Source organism: Cimex lectularius, unplaced genomic scaffold (genome assembly GCF_000648675.2).
Source record: "Cimex lectularius strain Harlan isolate CLEC.00 unplaced genomic scaffold, Clec_2.1 scaffold99, whole genome shotgun sequence".
NCBI classification, from domain to species: Eukaryota; Metazoa; Arthropoda; class Insecta; order Hemiptera; family Cimicidae; genus Cimex; species Cimex lectularius.
In genome coordinates, this window is record NW_019392713.1 from 200,572 (window position 1) to 227,392 (window position 26,821).

The 26,821-nt window shown below is 33.0% G+C and overlaps 1 protein-coding gene and 1 long non-coding RNA gene across 4 annotated transcripts in view; one reads left to right on the forward strand and one right to left on the reverse strand.

The window, feature by feature from the left end:
- LOC106673060 (AT-rich interactive domain-containing protein 5B-like) overlaps positions 1-26,821 on the reverse strand; it is a 57,225-nt gene that overhangs the window by 3,768 nt on the left and 26,636 nt on the right. For 2 of the 3 annotated variants that reach the window (XM_014404990.2, XM_014404989.2), the window contains exons 2-3: positions 2,441-2,633; positions 1,702-1,938 (exon numbers count right to left, since the gene is read on the reverse strand). In XM_014404990.2, coding sequence (XP_014260476.1) covers positions 1,702-1,938; positions 2,441-2,633 — 430 coding nt within the window. The other variant, XM_014404992.2, reaches the window with a different exon arrangement.
- LOC112126741 lies at positions 16,135-25,954 on the forward strand. The gene is made up of 2 exons (XR_002910188.1): positions 16,135-16,173; positions 25,803-25,954. It is a non-coding gene; the product is annotated as an uncharacterized LOC112126741 (long non-coding RNA).

Consider the following 26,821-nt stretch of genomic DNA (forward strand, 5'->3'; position numbering starts at 1 on the left):
GAAGAAAATTTTCTTTTGGAAATAATCTATTTAATAATAAAAATTATGATATTTTAATTATGATTTTTATATTTAATACATCTTTATAATTAATTCATAACGGCAAAAAAGAATTTTTTATTTTACTGAGTACAAACTGTATTATGAAATGATAATTTCTCCACAATTAAAAATGAAAACAATAAGTGACTAGTTATTTGTGACACTTTTATTGTGCAAAATTTGAAAAAAGTAAAAGACTCATATTTAATTATTTTTCAATTACTTTTTCAATGCTACATGACCCCTCCCTCATTTCAAAATGAAAGAATTACAAAGTAAAACTTGGATTTTATAAATGGAAGGTATAAATTTTGTTAAATTCATTTATATTTATTTTTTATTATACTGGCTCTTCTGAGGACAACACAAAAAGAAATGATTATTTGGAGGTCGTGAGATGCAGTCTGGTGTGATGTTGGTTTTAGAAAAACATTTTCTTTATCGTGCCAACATTTCAATCTTAATAAAGGAAAAAAAAAAATATATATATATATATATTGAAATTGGTCACATTTAACAATAGCTAAATAACTTTTTGTTTGAAGCCTAGAAAACATAGTTCATGACATCTGAGGAATTGATGGTTATTTTCGTTTTGAGCTTGGACTTGCAGGAGAAAAACAGGTTTTATAGATGAACATTCACTGTAGCCAATTACTTAAACCTTTGGGAGACATTTTTCCAATACTCACTGAAAAGGTTCCATTGTAAAGTCAGCTTAATCATGCATTTTCACCAGGGTTTGTAATAGAATTTCTAAAAACCGTAGTCAATGAAAAATAGATTGGAACATGTGGTGCAGTCTAATGGCCAACTTGTTCGCAGACTTGACACTGATGGACTTTTTAAATGGGGCCTCTTAAACAAAAAGTAAATACAGAATGCAACCCTAATGTGTCAGAAGAAGACCTGAGACAAAAATTTTTATAAGGGATGTGCTACAATTAAAAAATGGATCGTGCAAGTTTTTCTTTATAGACCCTCCGGTAAAGTAGTTTCCGTCACACAGGAAGGCTTAATGTCCTACTCCCATCATGTGACATGGGCAAGGGATCAAACCACTTTACAATACCTACTTTACAATACACTACCTTTCCTACCACTATCAATTAAAAAGCCAGGGTCACTGTCGGATTCGAACCCTGAACTGCTGGTGTCCAAATATGAATGGGACACCTTAACCACTCGACCTCCATAGCCCCATATGCTTCCTCATTGAAGGTAGCCAGTTTGAGAAACTTCTGTAGTAATTTCATCAATTTAAAATTAATTAAATAATAATAAAAAATAGTATAAGCACCAAGAAGAAGGATAATATTGTTAAATCTTTAAATAAAAAATGAAAAAATCTTTAAATGTCTTTTCTTATATGTGACTAATTTCAAAATTTATGCATGTCTTCTCATTTGTATGTAGAATGTATTTACTTCCAAAACATTGTGACAAAAAGTAACACCGTTCTATTTGAAAAACCAGTTTTATTTTGTAACTTTGTTATTTTACGGGATAATGTGTGTCATATAGTTTGAAATAATTGAAATCAAAATACGAGGCTTAGACTTTTTACAAATTTTCTAACATATAAATAAAAATAAATAAGTGTAATCAAGTTTGAGTTCAAAATATGTTACACCTAGCCAATGAAATAATTGACAGTACCAAGGTGGTTACAGAGCAGTTCATGACCTTCCAGCTCTGGGTAGTCAAAAGTGTCTTTGCAAAAGAGAATTCTCGTATCTTTCCAGGGCGTAGTGAATCCACCAAGGGCGACGGTCAGTGCTGCCTTCATCCACTTGTCCTCAACTCCTTCTAGCCGCTTCAAAATCCCACGAAACCTACAGTATCTTGGGTAGCTCAGCACCACAACTCCTGTCATCGTCTCCCAATGTTTTTCACCTGAAAAATTTATTAGGAATGTTCAATATGAAAACTGAAAAAGAGAATTAGAGTATACAAGTATCCTCATCCTTCTTATTATCTTTACAGTTTTGCCATGTGTATTGCAACATGTACATATCATCAAGATTAGATTATTAAAGTTAGATTCTGCTTGTGGCAATTGCTGGTCTTTTCCTATTCTGCAATCATGTTCAACGTTTTAATTGTAATAAATTTGTTACTGCGTATTACATACTATTTCTTCTTGCGTGGACACTGGCTGCTTTGACAGGAAAAGACAAAAAATCCAGAATACCTCATAGACATCAAAAGGAAATCTTAGAATGTCTTTTACAGTTGAAGCAATTTGAGCTTTGTGCAATTGGTTCAGTAAAGTTGGAGTGAATTATTTGGGTTTTCCGTTTGTGTTCTTAATATGCATGTAACTTTAGTGTAATCTTTAAAGAATCTAAATTAGAAGCAGCATGCTTTCTTCACAAAATTTTAATTTTGTACAGACCTAGCAAGAGTTTCTCCTTGTTGATGTCTTCCATATCCAGGGCTATAGGATTGTAAGGGGCGGATTCTGCCTGGGGGCAGTCACGCTCCCAGATGGCCCCCCGCCCCCACGTCCAATCAGAAGACTGTGTTATCCAAGTCAGGAGGTCTTCCACCCGGATGACCACCTTTTCCGTTATTGCCAGTACTTCATCCTGAAATACAATCAAATGGTCAAAGAAAAACAATGTTTCAACAATGAATGTACAAAACGTTCTTAAACTTATAATAACAATATAATTTCTTTAGAATGGATTTACCATCATGTGGCATAACCCTAAAGCTGTTGATTAGTTCCTATAATAGTAAGTGTAATCAAATATTGATAATTTATTGGTTTCAATTTCATTCTGTAATTAATAATTTTTAAACATGAGATTTGAGATAAAAAAAAGTCCATATCTCAGAGAGGATTCAAATCCATGGTATTCCAAAGATGCATTATTAATAATTCATGTAAGTAATAAGCCCAACACAATTAATATCTTAACAGAGTAATATATTATTATTAATCGAATCACTACTGTGTTTACACTGCTATCACCGTTAAACTCCCCCTTCTCACACGCTGTCACAGTACAGTTTTCTTTAGCTAGTACATATTTAGGGAGATCACGCCCATCTCGTTATCTCGTTGTGCAGGTGTCAGTTCTTAGTCGTAATCATGGAGTTAACCAATGTAAACCTTTACAATTTTTAGACAGAACAGTACAGATTTGATTTATGAATAGCTTATTTATTTATGAATTCTGCCCCTTCATACACAATCGAGTTGCCTTAGCTGCAAAATATTCTTTAAAGTTCTCTTGAACATGGAATGCTTCCAGATTTTCTTTTTGTAGTATGTAAATTCAGTAGAGCTGCTTCAGGAAGTAGAACTGAAGCCGCATCATTTCAAAATATTGTGTCTGTGCTCGACTTATTATGTAGACAACATGATGCCAGTACAATTTTGTCCACAAAATCAGGTTGTACATTCAATTAGTCATAACTCTTAATGCTTAAGTAAGAAATAAATAGGAATTTCGAATTATTGTTTAGATCAATTCTATTAAATAAAATATGTAGGCCTGATTATGGACGACTGTTTAAAATGATGCTATCACATTGATTTAACACAAAACAACTTCAGTGTAACAAATGTAACACTTCCCATCTGCTTAAAATATATTACTCCCTCATATAATCATATATTCAATATGCCTTGGTATGCTGGTGGAGTGTGCATGAAAATGCAAAAAAAAGCCAATGGCAGTCATAGAGAAAATATATATATATATTTTTTTTTAAATATAAATAAAAACACTCCCTGTCACTCTTGCAGAGAGGCCCTGCATTCGAACCTGACATACTTACAAATGAGCTTAAAAAATAAAAATAAAATAAAAAAAGGTTGAAATACCTTCGTAAAATTAAAAAAAAAAAAATTGGTGTAATAATTTCATTATTAGTTGACATAAAAACAAAAACTGTTGTACGACGCAGAATATTGTAATTTGACATGATTTAAAAAGATAAATCAACAAAATCCAACTTTTTGCATATTTTTACAAACATTCTGTAAGTAAAGTAGGTCAGAACGTGGTCAAAACTTGGATTTTACCTCATTATCGTAATTCTAGAGTTAAAAACCCTTTAGATACTAACTTTCGAGGAAATCTGTGTGAATTAATTTTTTGTCTGATAATTGGAAAAACCTTCTTTCTGCCGTGACTCGAATTCCTATTTCCCTGACTCTATCTAACACCATTTTTCTCAAAACCTAGAAAACCGATTTTCATAATTGATAATTCGCTTTAAAGAAAATGCATTTTATAACTGTATCAAACATTTAAAAAAGAGGTTAATTTTTTTGACAAATAATTATCTTATTTTTTGTATAGAAAGAAATATTTATAGAAATAATTTATATATTTTTATGGTCCATACCTCCTTATAAAGCTACATTCCTCTTCTTTCTAATGGCATGTTTGACGTTAAAATCCTTTTAGCCTTTTAATCAGATATTCCAAACCATCTTAAAAATCGGTCAAACTTTGGGGGTCAAAAAATTTATTAATTTAAATTCAAACAAAAAATTATATTTAAGAGTCTCTAGAGGTGCTAAACCTAAATTTCATATTTTTCCCTCCCACGAAAAAAAATAAACTAGTTTACTTGAAAAATATTTGGTTTTTAGAATTTTTTTATTATTGATAAACCTTGATAGGTTTTACTATATTTTTATTGCTATCTGCATAAAACATGCTGTATTCACATAGTTGATTTGAGCAAGTAGAACGGCGAAATAAAAATATTAAAAAATTTCATCTTTCAATTTTAGCGGTAAAAATTTTTTTTATTTTTTTATTACAATCTGTAATTATTATTTACAATATGTAATTTACGGATACATGAACTTATATACAACTAGTTACATTGAGGGGAGGAAATAATCATTATTTTCCCGGAAAAAAAATTATTACCTAATTCACTTGAAAAATATTTGGTTTTTAGAAATCGTTTGGTTATTGAAAAACTTTGAGAGCTTTTAGAACATTTTTATTTCAATCTGCATTAAAAAAATGCTACAAACTGATATATTCACATGGTTGATTCGAGCATGTAGAATGGTTTAATTAGAATATTTAAAAAAGGTGGGATTGAAATGGGAAGTTGGTGCCAGAAGGGATCGAAGTCACGATAGCTCAAGTGGTAAGCTAGCGGTGTATCAAGCCGAAGGTCGTGGGTTCGAATCCCGCTCGTGACACTTGACTTTTTTATCTCAACTTAAAATCTTAATTAAATTGAATGTTATTAATCGGTCAAGCGGACCACGAAAAATAGTGAATTTAATATTTAAAAAATTTCAAATTAAAAAAAAAAATCGCGAAACAAGGGCCTGTTGTTTACAAGAAGTGTGTATACGTGTCCGATATTTTGGAGTGTAGAAAAACAAAAAAGTTTGGACCAATTACGTGACACATCAACCCATGTCGGTCTTTCTCTCTACAAACGTTTCGATCAAAACAATTGCATATGTCACTCTCATTAGCCATACGAAGTCCGCCCCCCCTAAAACAGCAGCGCTTCCCCTTAACACATTTCACCGAATTTTTTCCAAACTTTGCTGTGTGTAATGTGCCAAATTGGCTCGTAAAATCCCCTATCTCGGATTCCAGCGGTGTTTTTAATTCAGTCCCGTTTTATGAGCGCAGTAAATCCTTTTCACCGGCGTAGCAGGGCTGTAAACGCTCACTGTGGAATCAAGAGTCTGTCGGCCACCCCCTTGTGCAACATACACACTTAATCCACTAGCCAACTTTTGCCGATATTTAGAGCTTTTGCTTTTGATCCTTTGCTTCGATCCGGATTGTTTGTCACGCCAAAATATCCACACAACAAAAATAGTACGGTGCAACAGATATACTTAACAAACCGTTTGCAAATAAAATTTCAATACGTACTATGATGCTTCCCTCATAAACGCCTATTTTTATAAGATTCTTTGTATTTGACGATTTGACCAGACATTTTCTGATGAAGAGATAAAGCGTTTGAATGTCGCCTTGCTAAAACGTTTTGAAAGGCTAAAGTTTAAATTGGAGGTGATGGTCTAATAAACACTTTGGTTTTTATGATACTTTTCATCTTTTAGTCGGATAACGGCAAATTCGAGTTAAAGATTTTATGTTTATTTTCGGTGCCGAAAATGAGATGTATAAAGTAACAAGTCGGTTGAACCTGATCGATCCGGAGAAGGGAGAAGAAATGAGATTCGCCATTTTAGCGTTAAATTACAACTAAGTCCAACTATGTACTTTGTATGAGCATCCTGATTCTCTTCCTCTCTACCTCCCTTCCAACGATTAATGTTATTCGTTTCTTTTAATTATAAAACGTTGCTCTTTACTTCTTGCTTGTTTTTTTAATTACTTGGTAACCTCGAGGCTTTTCTAAAAGTTCCAACGTTATTAACAAAACATATATTAATTTTACTTATCACTTAAATTTATTTCAAAATGAAATGTAACGAATACACGAGAACTTTATCTAACTATGTTTACACTCCACCCTTTTTCAACTTAACCTTATCTTTTTATAGCATCCCCATCGACGTCCTTGGGTACGTTTGGAAACTTTCTGCAATCCTTTTTTTTAAATAATAATAATAATAAATATCTCATTGTTCGTTAAAATTTTTATAAATTCTACAATATATTTAAACATTTGTATTTGTATTTTTATTTATTGCTTTTTTTCAATTTCAAAACTGAATTGTTGCAAAAGACACAAAAAATTATTATTTATAATAAAAATAAAATGCAATTAATAAATAATGATTAGTTAATCTACATAATTATATGTTGTTTTTAATTTTAATAAACACCTATTTGAAAATCTAATATTTATGACTGACTGTTGATGGCTGACTTTTGCCAATTAATATTTATTTAAGCAAACATGAATGTTTGCACATGAAATGAAACATGAAACTTTGAAATATCAATTAGAGAATCGTCTTTTCTCGATGAAAGCTGTAAGAGATTGAATACAAAACTATGTAGATATGAGATTTAGCCTGGCGATGTGGGATGAGGTTTTCTGGTAATAATTGCAACTCTACACAATTGATAAGACAACATAAGGGATAACACAAATAAATAGATAATTAAACTAAACTAATTACGGTATTAACAAACAAAAATAGGGGTGAAATACATCTGTTTACATGTAATATTCACTAATATACATAAAAAAAGTCAAATTAGACATTTTCTTTCCTTTCAAAAAATAAATAAAAACAATAAATAAATAAAAAACGTGCGCTACCCAGGCAAGTCCACTTTATTCAAAAGTCGAGTAAAAATGGAAAATTTCGTGCAAGGTATGTTATCTTTAATTAAAACACGGTTTCAGTTAAAATATTTATCCTGTTTTTTAAAATATCATTTTACGCTACTATACATCTAATAGTTAATTGATAATATATCAAATTGTCCGAGTCCAATAAGCCGGACAAAAGCAAATGGACTTGGTCCTAGTTTTGAGAACGGAGGAATGAGGCTTTTAACTCCATATCGATCCGACCTCTTCAACTTCCCGTTTGAGCAAACTGAATAACACCCTTGGGGTGGAATTTAATTTCGCACTTGTCTTTTATCGTAAATTTATTACATCAATTCTTCTATTCGACATAATTTGCACCCATTGTAACTGTGGTACTTTATGATTTGTTGGATAACAACAAGTACAATGCAATAACACTGAGTTGTAATTTTTTAAACAATAAATATTAAAGGAATTTTTAAAATAGTTAAGGAGGAAAGTTAAAATAGGTTTAAAAAAGTTAAAATAGGAAGGAGTTTTTAAAATAGTTAAATATGTAAGAAAGACAGGTCAATCCTTTCATCATGAATCACTCCTGATCTACGCTGCGTACTAAGAACACGAAAGCATCTTCGATATGAGTGACACCCGTAATTGTGATAAATGTCGTTTTAACAATAGAAAGAGGACGTGATGAAACGTCCAAACAAAAGTTGGAAAAAATGTCCGCTACTAATGGATTTAGCCTCTGGTTTTCATTCAGCAATTATATTTATTACATACATTTAAAAAACATACAATTTAGCAATGAAGAATGTTTTATCGAAAATTACAATATTTACAGTTAATATAAGAAAAATTGTAGTTTTATTTCAGCACTAGCTCATCTTTTTCTTAACTTATACATTTATAGTATCGGGAAAAGTAACATTTTTAAAAAACATATACCAATATTTCTACTACTAAAAATACAAGTAACAAAGCCTTGACTCCGGACAACGTTCTCTTAAAATTATTCAGAGATCGTGAGATGCGGTCTGGTGTGAAGTAGGTTTAGAAAAACATTTTCTTTATCGTGCCAACGTTTCGATCTTTATTGAGATCATCTTCAGGGCCCGGCATTTATAAACATTGTTTAAATTTTACGAATATATGTAGGATGTGAAAAAATGAATGTATACAATGCTATAAATTTTAGATTAAACAAAATGAATTTATACAATGCTAGAAAATTTTAACAGCGTATAAATTCATTTTTTTAATCTAAAATTTTCTAGCAGTGTATCAATTATTATTTTTTGTTTAATCTAAAATTTTCTAGTATTGTATAAATTCATTTTTTCACATCCTATATGTATTTGTAAAATTTAAACAATGTTTATAAATCCCAGGCCCTGAAGATGATCTCAATAAAGATCGAAACATTGGCACGATAAAGAAAACGTTTTTCTAAAACCTACGTCACCCCAGACCGCATCTCACGATCTCCGAATAATCATTGACTAACAGTCACTATTTTAGTTTTTTCTTGGCCATGGGGCATTATATAACCTCGTAGTTAAAACACCCTGCATTCGAACCCGATATACTTACAACTGGGTTTTGTTTTAAAAGCACCGGCATTCCGAGGGTTAATAAAATCTCGTAGTTGGAAAAAAAATATAAAAAAATAAATATAAACCTGTGGTGCGGTTTTTTTTTTTTTTTTTTTTTGGGGGGGGGAGAAAAATATTGGTTCATTGTATTAAACGTACTGAAAAACCATTACGCCATTTTTCCATGTCGTATTTTATAGTTGTTTGGATCATTCAATATGTATTTGGCTGTAAATGTGTTATTATTAGTACAGGTTCCGGTGGGACCTGTGTTGGAGTCAAAAAGAAAACGGGTTTATCGAAGCCATACAAATAAATGTTATTTGCCCAATGCAAATGCTCCCTACAGATACGTACTGTAAATACACCAGTGTTGCGGAAATGCAATTTCTACAATGAACATTGCCGGCGCACAGACGTCTTATGTACATAAAGTAATGACAGTTGTTTAATAGTGTTTTTAATTTTTTGTGGGTACATATGATTTTTACAACTGATGTTTCAATTACTTTTAAGTAGGATTTTTAGTGGCAATAAGCAAATGAGATAAATGATACATGATTAACGTCTAGCATGTTACACATGATAAGAGAAGTCACCCAGCCCTCCGTCACACCGAGTCAATCAATCTCTCAAGTTGTTTTATTCAACAGAATATGCCTCAATACTACTTATATTTTTTTTTCTATATTTCAACTACGAGGTTATATTATTAACCCTTCGAATGCCGATGCTTTTGGAAAAAAGCGCATTTGTAAGTTTGTAAGTATGTCGGGTTGAAATGCAGGACCGCTGGATTCGAACCCGGACCTTTACCTTACAGTGATGAACGCAGTGTCAACGCACCATTGCGGCCACCGACGCCCCCTTATATATATTTAATGAACATCAAAAAGATTTGTTTTTGTTTAAACTGCCTGTAACAAGCAAATTAATAGGAATACAAATGAAATGAATTACCGAAACACACAAGATTTGAGAAAGTCAAACCAATTGGACGTGTTTGCGTGTTTAATGAGTGCAATGAGAGAGTTTTTCTATACTATTCATGACTATGTGGTAAGACAAAATACTCATTTGTAATGTACTGTGTTGTTCTTCTGTAAATCATAGTAACGATACATATACACAGTAAACAAACACTTTGAGCCCTGAAGTTGATCTCACTAAAGATCAAAACGTTGGCACGACAAAAAAAATGTTTTTCTAAAACCTACGTCACACCAGACCGCATCTTACGACCTCCAAATAATCATCAAGTAACGGTTACTAAACACCACACAATAATAATAATAATAATAAAACGCTGCAACCTCTCAATATAAATGATTCTATAGATTATCATTTGTATAGTACATAACACACAATTAAATAAGAAAAAACAAATTATTATACAGCATGCAAAAAGACAAACCTCCTTCCGGAGGTCGCTGGATAATACAAATAAGGATAGTGCCTTTTTTTTACAATTAAAGGAAATAGTAGAACTACTTAATAACGAAAACAAAATTTAAAGAAAACAATGAAGATAAAAGAAAAACAAAGATTCATTAGAAATTAAATTCCGCCACAAATTCATACCGGTAGTGCCAGGTATGTCGAGTATATTTAATTAAATTCCTAAACTTATACTTAAATAGAACATTAAGCTGGTCTTTTGCAATTATAGGATAATTCAAGTGTAAAGTGGATCTCTGAGAAAATTGTGCATTAGGCCAAAAAATGAACAAAGTCCTCCCTAACACCTGAATTAAAATTAATTTAATGTAATAAGGTTAAAAAAATGTATGTCAAGACATAAGGATTAAATTTTATGCAGGGAGGAACAAAAACAATTCTGTGAAAAAGAGAACGCCAATGAAACAATATTTTCCGATTAAACTTTTCTGCTCTCCACGTATGGGAGAAACTATAAATAAGCAACCCTAAAGTACGTGGCATGTCGAAATAATGTACATGCAGGGTGGTCGAGACGAACTTTACGTTGGGAAATTCATGTTCAGCACACTTTCATTAAAAACTACGGACCGATTACAATATTCCTCGACGTCTTTAGTTGAAGTTTTATAATGTTGAAGAGGATCAGGTTTATGGTCTTATATGGTCATATGGTCAGGTAAATGAAGTTACAAATTTATGCAAACAATTCGCCGAGCTTTCGCGACATATAGTCGCATCATCAGGGCAATGCTGATGAATTATATGTTACATATTTGATATTACATGTTGTTACATATATGATATATGTCGCGAAAACGGCGAATTGTTTGCATAAATTTGTAACTTCAGTCAAGACCATAAACCTGATCCTCTTCAACATTGAAAAAAAAACTGGTCGATCCTCTCCGTAACATTGAAGTTTTATAGTTAATAGAAAGAATTAAACTCCCCTCGAAACTATTACATTGTGTGTATTAGTCAGCGACAGATGTTTCCCTGCTGAACTAGATTTGTTGAAGGTTGAAAGCTGAACACCTGTTGTCTGTATTTTCACCGGGTCCTGCAGATTTTTAAACACTCCGTTCAGGAAATCCCACTGAAACTCAAATAGAAACGTTTTCTCTATAAATTCTTTGAAACTGGTAATCTAGAAATGATTCAGATTTTCAGGTAGGAACAGCAATGCCAACTGGATACGACGTAGTGTTGAACGTAATGTTGACGTACTGCTCGGTCCGATGTTGATCGATAAATTAAATTTTAACAGACTTAGATCAGAAAATGTTTGTACGGTATAATCTACTCGAAAAGAAAGGGACAAAACAGGAGAGACATGGATTGAGCGAAAATAAATGAATTAACCTTCTTCACTCCATTTCCATTAAGCTACTACTCGTCTGTAAAACATTTTCTCCAAGGCTCACAAACAGGACATAATAACATCCAAGTTCTAAATTAAATGTCGTCTCTCCAAATCAATCTCACTCTCATACTCTCACTCTCATTTTCTCTACTAATCTACTACTAAAACTTAATAAAATGCCTTTATTTTTTTTCTACTTTACGATTTTGTCAGCATAAGGGAAAATTCGATAAAAATCGTCGCTATATCCAGTAAAAAGCAAGTCTAATGGAGATGAAGCCGCCATGTTCAGTAGTTTATTCAATCCACAATTTGCCTCGTCCGGAAGGAAGGCGGGAGAAACTTTTGGAAAAGCCAATATAATAATAGCGCATATGTAAAAAATATATATATATAAAAATGCGAGCCGATTCGATCAATAAGCCTTACAAAACAGGAGGCTTTGTCGGATATTTACAGATCGAGACGATTACGATATGCGTTCTAATCGCCTACAATAGTTTGTGGGGGAATGGAATTAATGACAATTGGCTGCAGTTGCGACAGTGTACTGGGAGAAAACACCCACTGACGACCTTGGCTTGCAAGCCGATTCGGATCATATCTGCTGTTTCATGTCAACGACCAGACCAATGATTAGAACGTTAACATGAACATTGACTTTCCTCCGGGCTGTCATATAAACGAGCCGATAACAGAAATATAAACGGAGAGACAAGTATTAACGACGAAATACCAATGAAAATGAACGAAAGGGCGAACCTTGATTACAATCAATTTAAAAGGGATGAACGATTTGCAAAATGATGAAATTTATTAAGCCGTTGTAAGAAGGGCCACGGCAATTGTTTGAAAAATCAATAGCCCATCCCCTGGCCCATCCGGAACAACCGACTCCAAGACATAAGCAATTTAAGCTCCTCTAGAAGAAATTTTTCTTTTTAACGAACACACAAAAGCTTAAATCAATCACCCCCTTCTTCATGAATATTGTTTGAACTCCTTTAATTATTTCAAAACAATTTAATGGACAATTCTTAAAAAATATATTCAACTCTTTTAATTTTGAATACCATAAGTGACAACGTTATTTCAAAAACTTAACATAATAACTCTTCACTTTACATTGTTATAAAGAACATATCTTTTATTTATTAATTTTACGAGGGTTCGCAACAGCAGAGGTCATATAAACCCTCAAGGTGCCGGTGTTTTTGAAAAAGAGCACATTTATATTGGATTCGAATATTTGTTACATGCTGCTGGATTCGAACCCGAGAACTTTACCTTACAGTGATGAGCGCAGTGTGAACGCCTAAACTGTTGCGGCCTCCGACGCCCTGTATCGATATATATATANATATTTGAGTATATAAAGATTACGTTGTCTTTTAAAATTTTTTATCACGTTGGATTTAGCTCCGCATAATAAACTGCGCAAAAATGAATAGGGATATTTGTAATTTATTCTTAATATATTAATTTTAATTAAATTAATCAATATATTCTTGTTACAAAATAGAAAATACAAACCAAAAACAAAAAACAAAAAATTGTTAATCCTCATTTTTAAAAACGGATTTATATCTTGAACCAAAACTTCGGAACATTACTACCCTACCCCTCAATTCACGCAAGTACATGATTTGTTTCAATAAATAACACATATCACATACATGAAAGTTTTACAAAGATCTACATACAATTAAAAATATGTATGGACCTGAGCGATCAGCAATCTGCACCTGCTGCAAGGTCGAATGGATTCAAAGAAGTAGATTTTTCAGTGTATGGATAAGTTTAGTACCGAACTTCGCTATGAAATATTTTAGATGGTAATTCTTGCAAACAGAGGTCCTTTCAGGACCTAAAAATCTTTTTCAACGTGGAAATGGTATGTACGCAGACAGGGTGACAGGAGTTCCACTAAGAAAAAGTACTTTTTTGGTGTGTAGGTGGCACTTGGAAGCCGAATTTGGCCGAAGGGAGGAAGGTGTGGGCTTGAGGGGAAAATGTGAGGTATGGGACCAGCGGGTCGCCGCGGCCGGCTTCCGTCGATCTCGATCCGCGCGGATCTGGCATTGACCCAGATAGAAACGACCTGCCTTCATCTCTCTTCAGACTAGTCCGCATGATAGATCGTTTTAGATTAATCTTCAATAAGACAGCTTCTCCAGATAGTAGGTAAATTATTTATTTTCTGTGCAAATAACAATTAGCTCAACTATATGTCATTACATATATTAGCTGCTAGTCTGACGACTTCAAAAGACAGCTTGCCCATGAAAATATTTTTTTTCTTCATTTATTTGTATCTACAACTGTACATGTATTATACACAACCAGCAGATTGGATTTTAATTTATGTTTGAGGCATTAAGGGCATTTTAGAGAAAGCTACCCACTGGCAGCCGTTCTTGATTAATAAAATTATAATCATTTAAGAGGTCTCTTATCCATATTCTTTTTTTTTTTTTTTTTTTTTTTTTTTTAACGAGGGTTTGCAACAGCAGATGTCATATAAACCCTCAGGGTGCCAGTGTTTTTGAAAAAAAAGCCCATTTTGTAAGTATGTCGGGTTCGAATGCAGGGTCATGTGTGATGAGCGCCATGTCAACGCCTAAACCGTTGCCCCCCCCCCCCAGTGTGTTATTGCTTATGTAAAAAAAGGAGCAGAAACAATTAGTCTTTTGGATTGAAAACTTTGTAATCTTTGAATATTGGAATATATCTGGTCGATCCACAAACTGGGCACCCGTACATCCAAATAGGTTTGAGTAGGTATGTATATGTCGAAAGTTTTGATTGTAATTGTAATTTTGATTGTCAGTTGAATGTTGAGTGTCTGTTTTTCAATCGTGTGTGTAGATTCCAAGTTAGTCTTCTATCAAAGTAAGTCCTAAATAGTTAACTTTGTCGGATTGAGGAATAGGTTCATTATATATCCTAAGACAAGTTTCACGAGTGTAAAGGTGATGTGTTTTGTCTTTGAGGGGTAAACTATTTTCCAAAGATTGCTCCATTTTTCAATTGTTGATATGTGGTTTTGTAAGTGAAGCTTATGTAGAAGAGGGATGACTTGTTAATATGGCGGTGTCATCTGCGTATCTGGTGTGTGTTCTCATTTGTGGGTATGTCAGTAGTAAAAATTGTGTACAACAGTGGAGCGAGTATTGACCCTTGTGGCACACCTGCAAGCACTTCTTCCACCTCAGAAGTCACCGTACCCTGGTTCACTGCGAAAAATCTCTCCTTAAGGTACGATTGTATGATCAGATAATAGGCCAGGGGAAAACATAATTTTATTTTGTGTAATAATCCCTCATGCCATATTTTGTGGAAGACCTGAGAAATATCTAGAAACACTCCATTTTCAAAAACAATTTCTGCTCGAGCCATAAAGTAATGAAATCTGTAACTCTGTGAAGTTGATGAGTATGAATGATGGGTTCGAAGGCCAAATTGATGGACAGGTAAGATGTTGTTTGAAGTAGCAATAGAGTTAATTTTTTGTAAATTAATTTTTCGAATAATTTAGAAGGAAATGGTAACAAATAGGAAGATGATAAGCTTAAATTTTTATGGGGCTTTGGGATCATTTTAATGTAAGAAAGTTTCCATTGTATGGGAAAGTGTGTATTCCTCAATAATGCGTTAAATAAAGAAATCAGAAAGACGACGGCTTTATTGGGAAGTTCTTGAAGAACTTCAGCTGTTATCAAATCATGACCAGGTGATTTTTTTTAGGAAGCTGTCGTATTCTTGTGTTTTTTTGTGTATTTTGGAGTTATTGGTTTAGATGGTAGATCTAGTATCGATTAAATTATGAGATATGGGGGACATATTTAAAACAATGTCCGACTGAGCTAACGGCAGGATTTCATTGCCTTTTGACATAAGATTCGATTACACACACAAAAACATAGTAGTTTTACATTAATTAAGAACATCAAATTATAAATTGTAATTCTTTGGTTTTACAGACTTCGTATGAAATGTAAATTCGAAACATTTCGAAGTTGTGCGTATTGAAGGCCACCATGTCAACAGATCACGGCGATACAAGAAACTGGTTTTCACAACATAACAAAACGACGCATAGTGGAATAAATTCCCAACCACTGGCTCATCGACGCGTTTTATTTAAAGACGACATATTTTAAACATATATCAAAGGAATAATATTCATCAAGCGAAAAACAACTGTTAAATAACATTTCCTCTGTTTTTAATTATTTAATTTGACGTTTTATTAACTAGAAACTCCAATAAAAAGCTCTATTCTGTTTTATTTAAAGACACCTGATTTTCAACAAATATCAAATAAATAATATCTATAAAACCAAACACAATTGTTAAATAGCATTTCCTACATACGTACAATTCAATTAAAAATATAAAAATCCTTCTCTACACAAAAATATATCGCACACCCACAAGAAAAAGTGATACAACTCAATAAAAGAAAATTTTACAGGAGAGGCAATTGTAAGTTGACTTTTTGTTACTTATGTATTAAGTAAACGCCATTACGGTTGTTGGAAATAAAAACTGACATGATCCGTCAATGATGGCTTTCGTTTTTCCAAGACTTAAGCGAAAACACAAAACTTTAAAAATTAAGTTGTAACAACCCTTAAAAAACTACTCCTTTTTGAGTTGTGACACTTTTCTTGCATACATTGGCTCTCATTAATTTAAGTTAGTTTGTTTGCTCTAACGATAATGGAGGTCAATGAATCACTATAAGCGTATTCATTTTTTTGGTGATAGTAACAGACCACATGGCATAAACAAGGCCTAACAAAAGAGCATAAATATCCATGTAGTAAGTTTTGCAAAGATTATTTTTGACCCAAATGTGCTTTCCTCCTGGACTCAGCGTTAATTAGTTATATAATATACCAAATTAATTATTGAAATAAAGGTTTTATTGATGATTAAAAACAATGTGACTAAAGCATTAAAAAATAATGTAAAGTTAAAAGACAACATTGTTAAAAAATTATGAAAAAAACAATATTAATTAAGAATGTTATTAAAATAAAATGAATGAAATTAAAATAATTCACGAACACTCTAGATAAAGGTATGGACTTGAAGAAAAAAGTAAATTCAATTGTTACTGCCAAGCTTTCCACTTATTTTGAAGTCCCATTATCAGGGCCCTATATTAATTTCACATTACGAAAAACATATTTGTACAATTGAATTAACAACTGTTTTTTCACAATGTAAAAATGTGACTCCGGTACAGCATAAAATACTTCGCTAAAGAAGAAAAAAACTGATGTAATGCTCGGCACAGAACTAAGATACGCCACTTTTCGTGAATGTTGAAAATACGTTCCCGCCAATTCATAAGTGACACAGTCTGCCTAGCAGATGACTCCAGTTGTGTCATTTTTCCTGTGGCATCACACACCCGAATAATTCAAAAAATCTAAATAATCCGGTTTTTATAATTTTTCCACTTGTGTCACTTTTCTTGTGGGTGTGCTATATATGTACATATAATTTAAGTTGTTGGTTATTTTTGTTAACAAAAACACCAATTATTTTTTAGGACATAGATTTAAATCGCTATGTATTTCGGGCTCGTCCCTCGTCCTTCTTTAAAGCTTTTATTTCAGAGTGTTTTATTCTATGGTGTGTGATTACATTTATGGTGAGTTATATTTAGCTAAAATAACGGCTTTCAAAAGGGACCAGGAACGTGGCCCGAAATGCATAGCGATTTAAATTTTTTAAAGATTTTTATTTATTTGACCAGTATTTTTTTACAATATTTTAAATTCTACAATATACTGACATATTTATATATTGTTTTATTTTTTAATTTATTACACGTTTATTTTTAGTTTAGACCATATAAGATAGCATATGCTAGGTCCTTGCAAGGAGTCGTGTGTGACTAATGTGTACATAGGTTTTTATTAATTTTTGTTATATTATTAATATAAAATTTAATTAAAGAATATACTGAACTATCTATACATTTAAATGTTTCATGTAATACGGGATTTTAAATTTGTTATTTTATTCCATACTTTAATTTTACTTACCATTATAGGTGTGTAAGTACTTAGGAAATTAGATGAATTAAATCATATTGAAACAGTTTATTACTGATTCCTTTTAGAATTTTGATACTCTTTCTATAGATACTTACGTTTTGCGGAGAATAGTTTATTTAACAATACAGTTACTCTGTAATTTCGTGAGTTTAGCAAATATATTTTTGAACATAGGTAATTTGATTCTTTACACAATACCTCTTGTAACCCGTTTGTTCTGAAATACATTTTTCTTTGTATAATAATATACATATATTTTTCACATAGATTTGGTATATTCTATAACTCTATTTCCTCCTTCAAATTATTTTTGAATAACATTTTCGGGCATCTTTTTTGCAGGATATAAACTGGCTAAACCATAATCTATATGGACCCCCCCCCCCCTATATGTATGTATATATCTATTTGTCTATATGTATGTAAATATATGTCATAAAAAATAATTGGTGTTTTAGTTCACAAAAATAACCAACAGACTAGATTATTAAATATTTTTACCATCTTTTACCACTTAGTTAAATCAATAAAAAGAATTTAAATATATACGTAGGTGTGTATTTGTTTTAACACATTGATTACATGGCCTTAATTTTTATTCCATGTTGTAATTTCAGTGATGAAATCGTCAATTAGCTGTAAAGGCAATTAACTTCGAACGTTTTTAAAAATATTTAATTTGATATTTTATCAAATAAGGAACTCCAATAAAAAGCTCTATCCTGTTTTCCATAAACTTTGCTTATAATTAAACCGAGGAAAAAACGAATTGATGGTCACATCTGAAACGTTAAATTCCCGAAAGAGAAAATAAATGATACTTGGTAAAGGGGAGGAGCGGGAGAAAGGGAAAATCACCTAGGTGCATTTTTAACTTAATAGCGAAAAGAGAAGGGGCAAGAGAAGGGGGGATGCACAGTGGATAACGTCTGCAGAATGTGTAGTACAACCCCCCCCACCTGAATAAAACTATATTGGGATCCTTGCCAAGCCCTTATGAACACGTAGCGGTCAAAGAATAACACAGCTTTCCCTTTAATTTCAAAGAATATCTACACTTTTTTTTAACAAAAAAAAAAAAATTATTATTTGAACCATTTTTATATTCCATATTTTGCTAATTTATTAAGACACGGATTAAATAAACTGCCATTTTACAACAAATAACTAGGGAACGCATTCAAAATAAATAATGTGTTAAATTCACTAATTTCATGGTCCACTTGACCAATTAATAATGTGGTTCATGTAGAAAATTCCAGGTGATGTCCAACAATAATGCTTACATTTATTAATTAGAAACTATTTAGTTTAAAATTGGTAATATTTTAGTTTAAAGATGAAACGCTTAAGCTTAACTAATGAAAATAAAAATTTCCAAATAATAACATAATTTTTTCTTAATTGTTCTTTTTATGTAAGGTCTTGGTCGAGACGAAAAAGTTAGTGTACCACCTTCGACTGTGGGTTCGAAACCGGCTCGTGACACTAACTTTTTCATCTCTACCAAGACCCTACATAAAAAGAATAAATAATTGAAATATGTAATTTGGTCAATTAGGCCACTGAACATAATGGATCTTGGAACTCAAAGTGTGATTGCAAATACTTTGATTGAATCTAAAATTTTCTAACATTGTATAAATTTTTTTATTTTAATTTAAAATTTTCTAGCATTGTATAAATTCATTTTTTTTCTAAAATTTCTAGCGTTGTATACATTCATTTTTTCACCTCCTACATGTATTTGTAAAATTTAAACAATGTTTATAAATCCCAAAAGATGATCTCAATAAAGGCCGAAACGTACATTGGCACGATAAAGAAAATGTTTTTCTAAAACCTACGTCACACCCGACCCATCTCACGAACTCTGAATAATTATTAACTAACGGTCATTAAACACCACACATAATTTTTAAACTTGTGTCCGTGTAAATGATTTAGTATATTTAAATGCACACTGCCCATAAAAAAAAAACCCACCTGGTTTTTGCACGAAAAAATGGCCAACTTTGTAAATGTACATTTTCTCAGCCTTTTAAGTCACAGACCAGCGCTAGGCCACATTTCTTGGAAGATTTTACACTGAACAAGATAACTTTTTAAATGTTTTACTACATTCAGTCATTCATCACTAAATTCAAAAATTCGGGAACATGTTAATTTGTGCACTTTGTACGAAGACTTCGTACGTCCTGAAGCGACGATCATTAGCAATCGATAGGAAACTTTAATAAGCTTTCAATTGGTCACCTTCCACTTTGCCCGATTTCTGAACCGTTTTAGAGTTATTCGCGATTTTGGGGCAAAAACTATTATGTGATCATTGAAAAAACCGATCACTCCTCTCTCACTCTCACTCTTAAAAAAAAAATAAAAAAATAAAAAATAAATAAATACGTTTTTCCAGGCCAAACTGCCACAACACCTGCGAAATGGTAAGGAAAAATTGAATTTCCGTGATGAGGTAAATTTACAGCAGAAGGATTCCGCATCCCAAAAAGTCAAAGTAATCATTCTCTTCCAAGGTCACTTTTTTTGAAAAAAAATCCTAATAACAAAAGTTGTTGAGCGTAAAATTTGCGAAAACATGACGGTTCAAAACATTTAAATAATTTTTAGCATGAAAAATAATAAAAAACGTATATATTATTTAATTGTTTTAATTATGCTTCAGCATTTAATACGATTTTTGTTCTTTTCCACACTCTAGGTACGTGAAGATTTTTTCCAACTCGATCGATTGATTATTACGTCAATTTTAAGAAATTGAAAGAACGGTTTTGTATTTTAAAGTTTGTCAGAGGGAAAATTTATATTTCGTGAAAATGACGTAATGAATTGAAATTTATCGAAGGAAAGGTTTAATTAATTTCATATACATTTACATACAGATTTTTTTCTTTTATGTAGATATTTACCGTCCGGGCCAAGTAGCCTAAACATTTTTTCTGCGTTAACTTTTGACTGATGACGATGTTGTTCTGACAAATCACAAATATCAAACTGTTTGGAAAAATAATAAAATATAATCCGTTATCTGGCCCTGTTTTTACGGTAATTTACTTTCCAGGTGGGAATTGGTGATTTTCCACTTCTCCAAATTTATCACATTCCTTTTATCCTCTTTCATTCATCCGTGTGTTAATCCACTGGCTTTTATTAAATATATATTCTTTTATAAACGCTATCGACTCTACGCCAAGGACGTTCCTTTATAACTTTCCAGATCAAGCTTACGACTATCTATTGGAAACGCTTTATGCCTGTTACTAAGCGAAAAAAAAATTCGACACTGGGACTGATATATGAAAAAAGGTTATTTGTTGAAACAGGTTACGGTTAATCGTCGGAAAGTAGCACACTACGTACTTCCAATTTTGAAGCCTATGCTAAACGGGAAAGGCTTTTCGCATCATCCACCACTTCTTCCGCTCGCCCCAAAATTTCTCCATCAAATATTTTGTTTGAAAAATTGAAATGAAAAATGTTATTGTGAAATGTAGCCGTTAATTATGGTGTTGGGATATCAACAATGGGTCACATCTAAACCTAAACTTCATGAATATATTTGTAAAGTGCCGAATCGCAAGAAGCTTAGTTAATCTTAAAAAAATAGTAAAGTTCTTTTTCTCTGGTTTACATTTCGACTACAGTTCACTGAACTTCATATTTGTATGTAAAATACATGGATCGTTCGGTTTTAATTGGACATTACATTTTTTACACCTTTTACCGCATGCCAACAGCCTCCATGTATTATCAGAAAAATTGTGTTATCCGAACTCTCGGTTCTCGGCCTCCTTTAATTCGTTTAACAAGGGTTCTATTGTAAATATAAAATATAATCTTCTATGTAGGTGTATTGTAGACCACACAGATTTTTTTAAACGATGTTTATTAAAATGTTTATTTTTAAAAATGGTTTATTAGCACCTTATTTATTATAAAATACACACTACTAGTTTCGACACAAGGTGGTGGCACGTGTCCGTCGGGGCACCTTCGAGCTGGGAAAATTAATATATATTAATTAATATTGGGAATATTTTCCCGGCTCGAAAGTGTCCCGACAGACATGTAGCCACCACCTTGTTGTAAAAAATGGCAATAAGCCCCAAAAAAAGGAAAAAGGAAATGCGGAGGCAGGACGTCGGGGACGCAAAAAAAAAGGATCGAGCACGTGTCGGATTGAGATATTGGTAGGAAATGAACACCAAAAATAAGACAAATGCAAGTTAACAGAAAAATTTAATCTTCAACGAAACACTTGAAAAAGATTCCACCAATCGAGCGTCGAAACTAGTAGTGTATTTTATAATAAATAAGGTGCTAATAAACTTTTATTAAAATGTTACATTTTATAATTGTTTGATATATATACCTGAACAACTAAATCTGTTTTTATAATGTTTATTGGAATATAATAATTTACAAAACATAAACTGTGTTCACTTTCTTCCAAATTCTGATGGTTAGGGCCTAAGGAAAACTTTAAGCCGGGAACACACTTACCTGATGCAACGCTATGCGACGCCTTGTCACGTTTGGTAGGGTGTGCACATCTGTGCGACGTCAAGCCCACGCCACGTACAGTCACACAGCGTGTATCACAATAATCACTATCACAATCGCAACGTCTCTTTTGTTCGTAATGCCTTATTTTGAGCAAAACCATGTAATAAATAGTTACTTAAATTTTATGAGCACAACCATGTAATACATTGTTAGTTAAATTTAATTGGTTTTAAACAAAGTTATTCCGGTATTTTGACAAATTTTCTGCCTAACCATCATAATTACATAATTTTATAAAAACTAATGACATTTTGATCTCGTTTAATTTGGCTTATATTAAAATAAGAATATTAAAAGAAGAAATAAGATGAATAATTAATATAACGACAAAATTACATATACAAAGTTTGAAACAAACTACAAAAAATTTGTGTGTCCTGTTCTGTCGCTACTCGACGAAAATGGTGTAATTGTATGAGCAAAACCATGAAATAAATTGTTAGTTAAATTTGTTTAGCAAAACTCAAAACTAATGCATTTTTGATTTCGGTTAATTTGGTTTATATTAAAATAAGTATATTGTAATTAATATAACGACAATAATACATTTAGTTGAATAAAAATATGAGTGTCCGGTTCTTTTGTCTTCGACTGTACTCGATGCGACCGACGAAAATCTGGACAGTTGGGATCGCAGAGCGTAGAATAGGGTAGCGAAGCATAGCATCGGGCAGATGTGCACGGGGGTAATACAACCTTATGGAAAAATGGACTTGGGATTTGAGTCGGGTAGCACCGGGTAGCGTCGCATGGCGTTGCATTGGGTGGTGTTCCTGGCGTTAAGCCGTTGTTTTTTTAGTTTTTATTTAAAAAATAATAATTTTAATGGTTTGGTAGAAAATTGATGAACACCGGAATACCATTTTTTTATATAATGAATTTAACTAACAATTTATTACACGGTTTTACTCATAAAATGTTACTAACAATTTTTTTCATGGTTTTGCTCATAAAATTACACCATTATCGCCGAGTATCTTCAGTACAGGATACTCACATTTTTTGTAGTTTATTTCATACTCAAATCAACAAAGTTCATGTAATTTTGTCGTTTATTAATTACAACAGTCCTATTTTAATGTAAACCAAATTAAACGAGATCAAAAATTCATACGTTTTTATAAAAATTATTTAATTATGATGGTTAGGCAGAAAATTTATCAAAACACGGGAATAACTTTTAATTAAAACAATTCAGTTTAACAAACAATTTATTACATGGCTTTCCTCAAAATAGTGCATTAAGAACAAAAGAGGAGTTGCGATTGTGATAGTGATTATTGTGATACACGCTATATGACTGTACGCGACGTGTGCGCTTGCCTTCGCATAGATGTGCACACCCTACCAATACGTGGAAAGGCGTCGGGTAGCCTCGGGTAGCGTCGCATGGCTTTGCATTGGGTAAGTGTGTTGCCGGCTTTTAGGCGTTTTCCGATTTCCGATTATTACTAAGATACTGACAGCTTGAAAAGTATTGGGTTGTCCGGAAAATAATGCAGGATTTTGGTATTAAACAAAAAAAAAGAAACTAGTTACTTTAAAGCAATGTTCTTTAATCAAAATAATTTCCCATACTCTCAATACATTTCTCCCAACGTGTTGGTAACTTATTAATTCCGTCTGAGTAGAATTCAGAATTTTTAGAATTGATAAAGTCAATAAATGCATTTTCCAGTTCCGTTTGATTTTTGAATATTATGTGTTGTAAGTAGTGGTCCAGGTGTCTAAAAAAATGGTAGTCAGTAGGCGAGAGGTCCGGAGAGTAGGGTGGGTGAGGCAAAGTTTCATAGCCAAGCTCCAATAATTTTTGTGACGTTACACGTGACACATGTGGTCGAGCGTTGTCATGCAACAAAATGGGCCCTTTCCGATTGACCAAAGAGGGCTTCATTACTGCCAATTTCTGATGCATGGTATTAATTTGGTTACAGTATGATTCAGCATTGATGGTTTCGCCAGGATTTAAGAAGCTGTAGTGTATTAAACCAAATGAAGCCCACCATTACCTTTTTTTGATGAGTTGGGGGCTTTGGAAAATGTATTGGAGCTTCTCCTTTGTCGAGCCACTGTCCAGAACGTCTAGTGTTATCGTAGAGAATCCACTTTTCGTCACATGTAACAATTCTGGCCAGAAATGGGTCATTTTTGTTTCGACAAAGAAGTGATGCACAAACATCAAAGCGCTGATTTTTTTGGCGATCGTTTAATGAGTGTGGAACCCAATTTTCGAGTTTTTTCACTTTTCCAATCGCCTTGAGGTGGTCAGCAAGTTCTCGAACAGTTGTTTTGGGGTTTTCTTCCACCACTGATCGCAGAACATCATCATTAAGAGAGGAAGGCCTTCCACGACCTTCTTCATCTTCAAGGCTGAAATCTCCCTCCCGAAATTTTTTAAACCACCTTTGCACAGTACACTCATTAACACAACCCTCGCCCCAGACTTGGTTAATGTTTCTAGCCGTTTGGGCTCCGCTTCGGCCGAGTTTAAACTCGTAAAAGAAAATCGTACGAAATTCTCGCTTTGACATTATAAGGATGACTGAATTATTTCCAAGTAGCGGAATGCTACAGAGGTAAACAAACAATATCATTTGGAAGAGGATTAATAAGTGTTGACATTCATACAAATGAGTAATCCTGTAAACGTAAACAGAATATTTTATATAGATTTTTTTTAATGAAAACTTAAAATCCTGCATTATTTTCCGGACAACCCAATACATATACGTACACATAATTTCTATAAGAAAGTAAATATATACATAATTTTTTTATTTACAAATAAACACAAAAGAGGGGAAAACAAAAAAACAAACCAAGGACACCTGACGTATTTTGTTGTTCACTTCAAACGATATGTACTTTTTTCGATACATTAATACTTTCAAACCATTATAATTAGTAATACGAGTATCCGGTTTTGTGTCTTTGACTACATAAAACTTCAGGATGTATGCCGCTTACGCGATTTTCAATTTTTTTCAAAATCTATTTTTCACTCATTAATGTATGCACAGCAAAAGCAAGATAAAACGAGGTAACAATTACGTTATGACAATCCACAAAAAAAAAAAAAACCGATCGTGCAAAATTGTCACCTGGCCAGTAATATTACGAAGTTAATAATAAAAAGTTTACCCTTTATCGGGACAGGATCGAGGTAGTGGAAGTAATTGCTCGAAAATGCCATATCGAATAATAGCACTGTGGGGATGAATTGATCTCGTTGTGCCAGACTAAACCAACTGCAATCACGTAAAGAGTTTGTTTGACAACAGGCCCTTTTTCCTTTTAACTCCCTTGTTTCCACTTTGGTAAGGAGGGGGGTACAAAAGCTTTTAGATACAATAATTTCCCAGCCTTGGCTCGTCCGCAATTTCATAGACGGAACGACGATCGTTTCGTTTCATGAAACAGCTTATAGATATAAATGATACAGTCACTATTATTTTTCAGTGGGTTTCTAAAAGGAAGCAATTACAAGAATAGCTCAAACGTGTTTTTACTTCGGGAAGAAATCATCTCCTTCGCGGATTGACGAAAAAATTAAATTAAACATTCAATATGTTTTTTAATTCATTAGTATATTAAACAATTGGATAAATGTACGTAGTTGTCGTGATTATCATAATTTCATTAATCTAAAGTACATAACTCCTGTCGTATTTTGTGTAACATGCACATTCCCTTGGAAAAAGAACAACAGAAATTAAAGTCTTCTATCCAGTTTAATACAAACCCTGAATAATGCTAGCTAGCACATTGTAGAATTTCGTCTTAATTCTTCATAGATTATACTTTAAATGTATTATTAATACTTTTTAAAACATATATTATTATTAGTGATTACTGAATTATATAAGCACAAATCTATACACGTGTGCAAAGGGTTAGGATTATCACTTTCGCCGACAAATCCAGCTTTCGCATAATTTAAAATAAATTACCGGCAGGCCTCGATAATCGTCCAATAAATACATTCACTCTCATCACGCACTAGAGGTCATATAACATTGAGGTTCTTTAGCGTGCGCACCTGGCACATAGGCCTTATCACAGGTGTAAATTCTCAAGTTAGGAGCGCTCACCTCCGCGCGCGGAAATTTGCTTCTTCCGCGAGGTTCGGTGTAGAATCCCACAATCCACAGACTAATCGGTAGACATGCTGACTTCTCCCGCTCGCCCCTTCAGAGGGGGTGGGTTAACATTGTGCACTCAACCAGTGCCGCGCGTAATGGGAACCGAAAAAAGTGGCCGAAACGCACTAGAGGTCACAAAACAATACATATATCAGTACTAAATACAATAAAACAACATTGTTTCCGCCAAAAAACGGAACAGGGGTAGGGGTGTCGGTGGTGTCTGCTGCCATGCCTCAAGGTCCCTCCTAAGTCATTCGGTACGTTGTATTTCTTTGTTTACATATTTAGTTCTTAGGGGCGTCGGTGGCCGCAACGGTTTAGGCGTTGACACGG